General features: G+C 50.1%; 1 protein-coding gene across 11 annotated transcripts in view; it reads right to left on the bottom strand.

Moving 5' to 3' along the window:
- Window positions 1-12,069, bottom strand: part of LOC137417668 (chloride channel CLIC-like protein 1) — a 58,102-nt gene that overhangs the window by 29,282 nt on the left and 16,751 nt on the right. For all 11 annotated transcript variants that reach the window (XM_078772486.1, XM_068103560.2, XM_068103563.2 and 8 more), the window contains exon 4: window positions 6,119-6,217. In XM_078772486.1, the coding sequence (XP_078628612.1) occupies window positions 6,119-6,217 (99 nt within the window). The remainder of the gene's footprint in view (window positions 1-6,118; window positions 6,218-12,069) is intronic.

Here is a 12,069-nt window from a genome sequence, read left to right as displayed (position 1 = left end):
CGGTCTACAGACCGCGTCCCCCGGTGGATGCCACAAGACTCAACCTTACCTGCGGGGCCATCCCCAATGCATCCCACTAAATTTCCACGGGCCCTGTCCAGATGTTACAGGTGAGTGACACGGCTCGGTGGATTTCGCCCACATTCATGCAACACCGACCCCTTAACCACTCATTCTCATTCCATAGGTCATCAAGGCATTTCAAAAATCAACAAAGCACTTATTCCCAATACACCCCCTGCAGGACCATGGCATTGATGTCATTCACGTGTGTGTGCATTCCTCAACTAGGCAGCGGGGAGGTACCGCACAAAAGATGGTGGGGGCGCATCAGGCTGTGGTGCCCGCAGTCCCAAAAACAAGTCAACCGACTTACAAGTTCATTGCCCCCCCCCCCCTTTACCTCTTGGCCCCATGACAGCCCAACAGCCCCTTTCCGCCGTTACCTCGCCGGTGAGGGTCTCCACACACACCAGGCTCCTTTGCCTCCTGCTTTCGCGCAGCAACACGGGTCACCGGGGGACTTCCTCACCCCGCGGCGCCCAACCAGACCCTCCACCGACGAGCTCCAATTTCCAGTTACCACCGGCTGCCAGGGGTAATTGCCGCAGAGGGGGGCCCGCAGGCATCGCTCCTCAGAGCTTGCTCTGTACCTGCGGACACACACACCTTCCCCACCCACGGTCCCCAAAACACACTTCCTCCCCCGCTGCCATTCAATTCTCCACACAACTCAGCACAATTCAGTACAATTCATAGATGGTGTAAAAGGTGTTACAAGGCTTGCCATGGCCTGCTACATGTGAAATCCCCCCAGTTCACATTTAAACCATCACATCTTCCCAAAAGTACATTTCCAAAAGCACAATTATCATCCCTCATTATCTCCAATAATCATCACACACTCTCCAGGTTCCACTCTCACGACCACATCAAAACACCTAACCACAATACAAAAACATACGCCACCCACAAGACACTGTGGCTCCCATTCCATCCCCTCACCGGCCATGTCATCACTCTCCCCCGCCTCCCAACTCCAAATTACATGTCCCCAATTTCCCAAAGCAAATCCTGAAGCCTGGGACAGTACTCCTCAAAACACTCACCTCAAGTGCAGGTAGTTGCAGGTTGGTCAGGTTCAAGGGTGTCATCCACCCATACAATTCCCCAAATTTCACATTGGGCCTACCAAATCCTTCCAAATTTCTCTTTTGTCCCCACTACACTGGCAGGTATGTGGATCCGCATCCAACGGTGATCATCACTACACAACTACCTATGGCCACGACAGCTCTGCACCTCTACCGTGCAAGGGTCACCGGGACAAGGTGAGCAGTCAAAACGCCAACATGGCCCATGAGTGTCCATAAGGGTGCGACCCACCATCCATCCTTCGGCCCCCCTGCGAGGAACACAGCTGCAGCAGCCCCAGCTGGCCAATGTGGTGAGCACTTGCTGCCACAACACACACTACCGCACACACAACCTCGGCCCTGGGGGGCACGGTCGCAGTGCGTGGCATCCCTACAGCCACGTCCCCTGCACCTCCCCATCATCCCCCAGTCCGACTACAGAACTGCAGCCCCCCCAGTGCTCACCCACACTTGACCACACCAAGGTCCAGTCAACAGCCATGCTCCACCAGGAGACTCACCCAGAAGACATGGTCCACACACCTCGGACACGCACAGCACCACGTTGACCCTCAGGCTACACAACTACATCCCCATCATCCCGCGTCCCAAATATCAGCACAGTTGCCCCCGCAACCAGTTGAAAGCTGTCTTGCTACCCTATTAATTTCATCACAGCCTCCAACACTTTGGTCTACACACCCGGATCAATAATGGCGTCACTGTACAGTGTCCACCATGACATTTCAAAATCCACCCTTAAATTTGCATCTAACCCACAGATTACCCATGCCAACCATTTGTCACCTTTTACTAACCTCACCAAAGAAGGATGCTTTGCCATACACATGCCAGCCGAGCATGGCCCATATGCTCGGCTCGCTCTAGTTTCCCGCACACTCCACCGCTATTGGCCCAGGCGGAGGTGATGGTCCTCTGTCTGGCACCTGTGGACCTACTGGGGGCCCCCTCCTTTCTGGACTGCGAAGCCTGTCAGGAGGTGGGGGCCCATATGGTTGCCGACAATTCCTCTGACTGTGCCCTCTTCTCCCACATCTAAAACAAGTCCCCAAGAACGGACCCCTCTGGTAGCCAGGTGGAGCCCCCCTTTCTCCCGGCCCAGCCCGATAAAAATCAGGCCGTCCTGATGGCCAACCTGGACCACCCTGTCGTGACTCGCTCCCTGCAATTTGTCCCCCCATCAAATTTGTCAGCTGGCGGCTGATTCCCCTTAACATTCGCCCGATGTCATCCTCTGGCTTTTCCCGATCCCGCACCTCGGTCTGCCGTACCGTCACAGGTGCCCTCTCCGATGCGCGGTTCGACCTTCTCAAAAAGGTCAGTCTCGCCGCGCATTCCGCTGCCCGGTGCACCGTGGGTGGGTCCTGTAACTCCACCAACGTCCGGACCTCAGGATCAGGGAGAGCCGCCATAAATTTTTCTATCGCCAGCTTGTCCCACGCCTGTGCTGGTAGGTCCCTGTATGCTATCCTCACAGACTGGTATATATCCTGGGCCAGCTCCTGCAACGTCTCATTAGGCTTTTGCCTGCGATGCAGCAGCTGTGCCCTGACCAGGTCGCACCTTGCGCCTGTCCCGTACCTGTTATTTAAGGCCTCACAAATGGCCTTGCTGGTCAATATTCCCTCTGGGACTACGTTCAACACGTCGGCGGCTGACCCACGCAGTGTCGCCACCAGATTCCCCATGCGCTCCCGCTCTCCCCAACCATTGAGCTGAGACACGCACTCAAATTGTGTCAGGAAAGCCTCGAGGCTCCCTGATCCGTCAAAATGTACGAGGGGGATTGTTTTTCCAGAGACTCTATTCCCCGATTCCTCTCTGTCCAAATCCAGTCCGGGGCCAAAACACCCCCCCAACTGGGTATTCCGTTTCGGAGCCTCTGGTGTCCAAATGTGGCTCGTGGTGAGGGTCTCCTGGGTCACCTTAATCTGGTCCTGAAAATGTTTAACCGACCTACTCACCTCTTCCTTCAGGCTCTCTTGAACCCGACCAACCTCCTTCTTGATGGTATTGTCCCAGATCTCCAGTCGCTCCTGCATAAAATCACTCACCCTTTCATTATCCATTAGTGGCCCCCACAGGCCTTTCTCAATTAACCCTTGCTCCTGCTCTTTTATGCGGGTTTCCAACCCCCTCACCTCCTCGGCCAATTTGCCCCCTTGTCGGTTGAGCAATCCCCATTCCTCACTCTGCTGTAGCATTCTGGCATCCACCCGGCCCCGATAGCCTTCCAGGTCCCCATTTGCTTTATCAATTCGAGCATTTGTGGCACCAATCTGACCCTCCAACTTTTCCCCCATTTGGACAGCCTGCGTCACGCCCTCCTCTATTTTTGACATTAATTCTTCCCGTTTCAATTCAATTTCCACCCCTATGGCTTTTTCCATCTCCCCCATTTGAGTTTCTACTTTACCCTCAAATTTCCCCAGTCTGTCCGTAATTTGGTTTTGCACTCTCCCTTCTATGCCATCAATTCGTTCCCCCAGCTGCTGTGCCATTTCCCCAATTTTTCCTTCCAATTGTTCATTCCTTTCCTTTATTTCATTCCTCCATTCCTTCCCCTGGGACTCCATTTTATTTTCCAACCCACTTTTCATTTCTCCCATTTGTTCCTCCAATCGATCACTCATTCCCTTCATTCCTTCCCTACATTCCTTCCCCTGGGACTCCATTTTATTTTCCATCCCACTTTTCATTTCTCCCATTTGTTCCTCCAATCGCTCACCCTGAGCATCCATCCGGTTCCCCAATCGCTCACTCTGAGCCCTCATGTCTTTTATTAAATTTACTATGGTCTGGAGATCTATCGGGGCCGTCCCAACGGCGGGGAAAGTTCCAACGCTATCCTCCTTATCCCCCATTTCCGGCTCACTCCCGACGCTGACGGAGGCCTCGCTGCGTACTTCCATCTCGTCAATTTCCGACATCCGCTTTCCGGAAGATTGTTTCCCGCGCGCGTATTTATTTTAATAATTCCAGTAACACAATTTAAATTTGACGAAGACGCGATATCGCGCTCCGTATGCCCAATTGATTACTAAATTTCTCCGCCTCGCCTATAACAATTTTGCGTTCGAACGTCGGGCGCAATGTACGCCCGACCGTGTCGATGTCTCCCCGCGGACAAAAAAATTTGTCCGACCGTGTCGATGTCTCGCCGCGGACAAAAAATTTGTCCGACGGGTTCAAATCCCACTCCTGACACCACTTGTCGCGTAACCGTGGTTAACACCACAGTTACGGATGACCGATTTGCGAGACTTTAACTCCCGAGGCGAACACTCAATGGCGGACTCAAGTTCAACACCAACGCGCGGAATGGCGGGCCGCAGCGAAGGCTCCGCAACCTTATCTATTAAAATCAAACACCCAGGAAAACTGCGTTCAGATATTATGTACAAAAAGTAATATAAGGGTTTATTAGGAAAAGTAAAGCCAGTGAAAAAGCCCGCCGGTAAATCTAATAACTCTAATAAACCTAAATCGGGACGTCCCCACACGACTGACAGCAAACACAAACGAGGGAGATTAATCACGAAAATAACACGTCCCGTCGTTCAAAATATACGCGGAGATCGGGCTTATCTGTCTTTGTCGTCTTGTATTGTTGGTGTCCAGCACCGCTCCTTCCGGCCCGATCGCACACCACGAGGCCCCTCGCTCCAAGCACCACGCGTCCGACGCAGGCCAGCGGCTCCACTTGACCAGGGACAGGAAGGACTCCTCTCAACTCCACTCGACTCGACGCGGGAGTGCTGGCAGCCAAGTGCCAACGAACTGCTCAGTGCCAACTGGGTGTGCTCTCGTGTGTCTCCTGCGACTCCCTACAACCCGAACTGCACTCGAACTGCGACTGGAATGGCGTGTCCTCTCCAACTCTCCACCACCGCTCAACTCTCTGGTGCCTGCCTGCGTCTGCCAGTGCCTGCCACGAACTCAACTCAACTCCTGAAATGGCGTCCGACCGTCGCCTATATTGGTGGCCGATGACGTCACATTGCGCACTCCTCAGCCAATCAAAGCCTCCCGCGACTCCTGACATCTCCCCCGTTACGCGACCCTGCGGTCCTGGCATAACACGTGCCGGCCAGGTTTGTAGGCCTTTGGAGGTGTACACGGTGGCGGCCAATTGTGGTGGTGTTTTTGACCTGGTTTCCTGTCAATTTAATACGAAGTCCTTGTCAGGGAAAGGGGATTATTTAATGTTGCGCTAAGGACCTAACTAATGTTTATGTGGTTTGCAGTGCCATAATGGACAAAGGTTTGACTACCAGGTGAGACTCACAGGGGCGTTACCTTTAATCCCTCACTATTTAACACTCGAATCTCCAGGTAGATCCACACTCATACATCTTACCCCGACAAACGCCTAAACATCAAGAACTTATTACATGTAGAGTCCCTGTCACGACAGCCGAATACCTACCTATTCAGATCTACCTAGCTCTAGATGTTGCATTACCAAATTCATAACAATATGTTAAAGGGTATGGGAAAAAGGCTGAAAACCACAGGTGTGACGGACAGACGGACAAACGGAGAGCAAACCTGTGGTCCCGTCCGGTGAAACCAGTAGGGGACTAATAAAGCACCCCCAGGCGGCCTCAAGTATGGTTCAATAAAGTTGTTCAATTTAGCCAAAAGTTCATTTTGCATCTCTAATGTGGAGCACATCCTAGCTAGAAGCACCTGTTCCTGAGGGTCTCTTTGCCTGCATCTAGATTGAGTGGCGCACAAAGGGTCAACTACACATGTACTCCGGCAAGGCTCTGCATTGCTGAAATTTCAGTTTAGTTTCACGTAAAAAAAGAAAAAGCAACACAGCATAGAAAAGCATACATCTCCTGACTCAGGCACTCTCAAAGCCTAACTCGCTTACGTTGTGAAACGAAAAGTTAGTTTGGCAAATGCCTGCAGCAGCATGATGGTGGAAGTGTGGCAAAATAATGTTTTCTCACCACTGAGTAACCTTTGACGAGCTCTAGGATTCGGTGGAACAGATCCTGCAGCAAGTTCAAATCACCTTCGTGTCTCTCGCTCGACTCGCAGTCTGCCAGCTGTTCGGGACACAGAGCCAAACCATCCAGGTAAGCAAGCATGCATGCATGTGTATGCATGTGTGTGAGCATGTGTGTGTGAGCGTGTCTGTGTGAGCGTGTCGGCGTGTGTGACCGTGCCATCACAACCTGTGATGCATCTTGAATGGTTTTGTGATGCAATTGCATTTTAGGCTACAGTTTTTGGTTGCCATTCTGACAGATGAACTGATAAAAATTTATTACCTATCAATGAAGACACAAATTTGATGACTCCACCCAGATAGGAACCCCAATAAATTTAAAAAACAAGGATGACGTTTTTCTTCAAATAACGGAAGCAAACCAAAGGCAAATGCCTTCCAGGATGCCAAAAGTAGAGTGGCGAGAAAGGGTAATGTTGGCCTGCCTTCATGACCTTCAAAAAACTCCCACATGACAAGTTGACATTCCATGATACAACAACAACAACAACAACAACAACAACAACAACAACAACATGCATTTTAAGGCAATTTTCCCTGCTAGAGCGGGGGTTAGCCTTGCGGTCCCCATGACAATCTTCTCCATCTTGCCCTATTTTCTGCATCTCTCCTTGTTAACCCCCTTGCCCGCATTTCTTCTTCCACCATCTTTAGCCAAGTCTTTCTCAGTCTTCCCCGTCCTCTACTTCCTTCTACATTCATGTCCATCACTCTTCTCAACCAGTCACTTTCATCCTTCCTCAATACATGATCAAACCATCTCAACCTGTTCCTCTTCACAGCATCAATCACAGGCTCTATTCCCATCATTTTTCGCAATTCATCATTTGTCTTCCTCTCTCAACGATACTCCGCACATCCATCGAACCATTCGCATTTCCACCCTTTCCAACCTTCGTTGCTGCTCTATGTTCATTACCCATGTCTCGCTCCCATAAATCATAACACTTCTCACACATGCAGCATACACCTTTCCCTTCAGCTTCAACGACACTCCCCTCGTCATCAGCACGCCACTCAGTTCCCGAAACTTCTTCCATGCATATCTCACTCGAGCAACCGTTGCCGAGTCTGATCCACCTTCTCCATTCAGCATGTCTCCGAGGTAGCAAAATGTTTTCACACCTTCCAGCTTCACGCCGTCTCCAAGATCCAACTCAACATTTCCTCCATCTGCAGCTCCCTCTGTGCGCACCTTACATTTGAATGTAGCTGCCACACTGGTTAATGACCCTCTCAGACCACTACATTTTTAATGAACCCACTCAGCGCACATTGTACATTGAATAGAGTTCACTCCGACAGCCTTCCTGCACACAGCACATGGCCACTTCCCAGTTCTTTCCACCTCACCACATGCTTTACCACTTGCCATCACCTTCGTCTTTCCGATATTCACCTTCAGACCTTTTGTCTCCATACATTCCTTCCACTTGTTCATCTTTTCCTTCAGTCCGTTTTCCGGTCTTCCGTTTCCGGTCCCTGGAGCAAGGAAGCGTCTTCGACCTCTGCACGGCAGCAAAAGTTATCGTATTTTTTCCATTCGTGTCTTCGTCAATTTCTACTCGCTTTTTATTGTGCATGTGTTGCAGTGTGTTTTCCAGTTGGTGTTGATTTGCAATTCTTGCAAACTTTTGTATAATTTAATCGTTTTCTGTCCCACCACGTGCGCGGCCAGGTTTCTCTCGGCTTCCCTACCCCCATAGGTGTTCTGTGAATTTAAGTTCTTTGCTTCGCTGTATTGCTTATTTCTTAGATTTTTCTCTTCTCCCCCTAACTTCCCCGAACATCGACCACTTGTCTAACGTTTTAAATCTCTTCAAAGTCTCTTCACGTCTCGTCATGTCACGTCTCTTCAAAGCTGTCCATGCGGGCACGCTTTCGAAGTGAAGTAACTTTTCACAATTGTGTTTTTGTCGAAACTGTATCTTTCTTTCGGTGTGTGTAACTATTGGTGTGTCTTTAATAGTATTCTTGGTGTTGGTTTTTCATACCTGTGTACAGAATCGTCGGTTAGTTCATGTCGCGTATTCTGAGGCCTAGTGTAGTACTAGTAGGCTACCGTGTCTGACCTTGGCTTGAGGCTTTGTTTCTGTCTCAGCGGTTCTTCGATTGCGCTCGCAATTACTTTCGGTCTCTATTTTTCACGTTTCACGTTCAGTCTCTGTCTCTGTTTTCATCTCAACTCAAAAAAAATAATATATATATATATATATATATATTCCCTTCTCTGTTCTTATCCGTTGTTCGTTCTTATTTGTTTGTTCGTTCTTCGACCACGTTGTTCGTGATCACGTGTTCACGTCGTTAAAAAATGTTTCAACTGTCCCCTGAAGAACTGTATTCTGTCATATACTATAACACCTTTTTCTTCTTCTTCTATAAAAGGATGCTCTCGACTTGCTCACCAAATCTATTCATTCCAAAAAAAAATTCCATCTCTTACAGTTACAGTGCCTCTTTCATACATTCCTTAAACTCTCCAGAACTCCACCCATCCTTCAGCGTCCTCAAACGTATTTTTGACTCGAAGGTCTCAAGAAACTCATTTTACAAGAAATGTTCGTTTCCCATTTATCGTACATTTTTCAAAATCCAATCTCACCCCTCCCCTCCAAATCTTCCCCATCACCCCTTCCCTCCAAAACTTCCCCATCACCCCTTCCCTCAAAAACTTCCCCATCACCCCTCCCCTTCAAAACTTGCCCATCACCCTTCCCCTCCAAATCCACTCCCTTGCCCCTCCCCTCCAAATCTTCCCCATCACCCATCTCTTTCAAATATTCCCCCTTGCCCCTCCCCTCTAAATCTTCCCCATCACCCATCCCTTTCAAATCTTCCCCCTTGCCCCTCCCCGCCAAATCTTCCCCATCACCCATCCCTTTCAGATCTCCCCCCTTGCCCCTTCCCTCCTAAACTCCCCCCACTCCCCTCCCCTCCGAGACTCTCCCTCACTCCTCCCCTCCAAGACTCCCCTCTCACCCCTCCTCCTCAAAGCGTCCTCCCCGCTTCTTCCCCCTTCCAACTTTCACCTTCATCTCCCTCAACATTCTGCCTCACTCTTCCCCCTCCTCAAATAACACCTCACTGCACCTCACCCAATCACCATCAAACCTTTTGTCCGCCCCATTCTTCCCTTTCTCCAAGCTATTCTGAAATCTCTGACACACCTTCAACAGCTCTCCCTACCTCTTCCTCCTCTTCCACATCTTACCCGACCGCTCCCCCCCCCCCCCCCTGTTCTGTATCCGATGCTCCCCCTTCCTCTTCTTTAACAGTATGGACCTCAAACATCCAGGGCCTTCGCTCAAACTTGACTGATCTCTCCCTACAGGGTGCTTCTGACAAACCAGACGTGATCTGCTTAACAGAAACTTTCCTCCTTCATGATGTCTCTGATTCCTTGGTATCTCTCCCAGGTTACTCCCTCCTCCGGTATGATAGACCTGAGCCTCGTCCTGGAGGGGGGGTTGCTATCTTCATAAAAAACTCTCTTCCTCACTCGCCCTGCACTGCCCTCTCTCCACCTCACCCCCAGGAATACCTTTGGCTACGGCTTCCCCTTTGCTCCCACCTTTTGTTCATATGTGTGTTGTACCGTCCACCAAACAGTGATGACTCCATCTACATCTCACTGTCTGATAATATGGACCAACTTCTATCGACCCATCCCAACTCTCTCTTCCTCATATGTGGTGATTTCAATTGTCACCATGCCAGTTGGCTGGGTGTGGGTACCTTCTCTCACCAGCCATGGCTCTTCAGCAAAGGACTTCTGTGACTCACTGGGACTGACACAATCTGTCAATTTCCCGACCCGGATCTCAGTCAACGGAGCATCTTCTCTTCTGGACTTGGTTATGACTAACTTCCCTGAAAATGTCTGCTGCTCTTCTTCTGCTCCAATCGGCTCATCTGATCATGTGCTTGTTAAAGTGGACATCTCTCTGACCATTCTCAGAGAGCCTCCTCAGCGTCGACGAGTCTGGCATTTCACTCAGGCCAACTGGCACGGTCTTCAAGCAGCCATCAATCATCTGGACTGGTCTCCCATCTCTACCGCCTCTGACATCAACTCATCCTGGGAATTCTTCCAAAGTAAATTGCTCTCTCTCATGCACAGATTTATCCCATCTCGTCTTCAGTTGTCATACCCTTCCTCCCGTCCATGGTACACGGAATCTTGTGGTGAGGCTATTGCCCAGAAACAACTTGCTTTAGTCTCCTGGAAAGCAAATCCAACGGAAGGAAATCTCATTTCCTTTCACAAAGCCCGAAACAAGTGTGTGTCCACCCTCAGGAGAGCCAGGAAACAATATCTCTCCGTTCTCAGGACTGAACTCTCTTATCTGTCTCCCTCTTCCAAATCCTGGTGGCATCTGGTCAAATCTGTTTCTGGTGTTTGTTCCCCCTCCATCCCCTCCCTCACCTCAAACGGCCACACGGCTGACTCCGCACGTGAAAAAGCTGAATGCCTCAACTCTGTGTTTGCCTCTAAATCTTGTGTCCCAAACCCATCCCTCTCTGTACCCACCGTACCCAGTCGTACCCAGCTGCTCCTGGACTCTGTGTCCTTTCCTCCTGACAAGGTGGAAAAGTTTCTGTCAACCCTCGACTCTGATTCTGCAACTGGACCTGACGGCATCAGCCCACGGGTCCTAAAATCCTGTTCTTCCGCTCTTTCACTCCCTCTCTCTGTTGTCTTCACCCTCTCTTTTGTTCAAGGTCATCTGCCATCTGCTTGGAAATCTGCCAACATCACCGCTTTGCACAAAAAAGGTGCAAAAACAGATCCCAGCAACTACAGACCAATCAGCCTTCTCCCAATTATCAGCAAAGTCATGGAATCCATCATTGCTTCAGATATGAAATCTTTCCTCTTCTCCAATGGCTTGATCTCTGATCATCAATTTGGTTTCAGACCTGGTCACTCTACTCTGGACATGCTGCTTCTGCTTTCTCAACAATAGATGGAGGTCCTCAATGCCAAACAGGAAATTAGAGCTGTCTCCCTTGACATATCACGTGCCTTCGATACGGTCTGGCACCTCGCTCTGCTCACCAAACTCTCCTCTTTTGGTATCCATGGAAATCTCCACGCATGGCTGGCGGACTTCCTCTCTCGTCGTAGTCAACGTGTGGCCCTGAATGGGTTTCTCTCATCTCCTCTTCCTGTTCAGGCTGGAGTTCCCCAAGGCAGTGTTCTGGGCCCTGTGCTTTTTCTGGTCTTCATCAATGATCTCTCTGACTCTCTTGAAAATCCTCTCTATCTCTTTGCTGATGACTCTACTCTCTGTCGCTCCATTCTTCATCCCTCAGATCGGCAGTCTGCAGCCTCCTCACTCTCTGCAGACCTGGACAAAATCACAGACTGGGCAAACAAGTGGAACATGTCTTTCAATCCTGACAAATCTCACACTCTTACGATGTCTCGTAAGACAACTGGACAACTTCAACAAAAGACCGACTGGACAACCCTCCCATCCACTTTCTGAATAATCCTCTCCAAGAAGTTCTGTCACTCAAGCTTTTGGGTCTCACTATCTGCCATGATCTATCCTGGGAAAACCACATTTCAAATCTGGCCTCCAAAGCCAGTCGCCGACTGGGCATCCTCCGTCGTGCGAAGTCCTTCCTTGGCACAACTGAGCTCCTCACCACATACAAGGCTTTCATCCGCAGCTCAATGGAATACTGCTCTCCCCTCTGGGCTGGTGCTCCTGCCTCACACCTAGCTCGTCTTCACGCTGTTGAAACGAAAGCATTCAGAATCATTGGAATCTCCCACGATGAAGCTAACTCCAAGGGCCTCTCACTCACTGACCGCAGGCAGGTTGGTGGTCTTTCCGTCTTCTACCGACTCCTCTCTGGCCTTGCCCCCCCAGCTCT

The sequence above is a fragment of the Myxine glutinosa genome, chromosome 1 (genome assembly GCF_964187855.1).
Source record: "Myxine glutinosa chromosome 1, kmMyxGlut1.1, whole genome shotgun sequence".
Lineage (NCBI taxonomy): Eukaryota > Metazoa > Chordata > Myxini > Myxiniformes > Myxinidae > Myxine > Myxine glutinosa.
The sequence above is the reverse complement of the archived record's forward strand: the minus strand, read 5'-3'. Positions and strand labels throughout refer to the sequence as shown.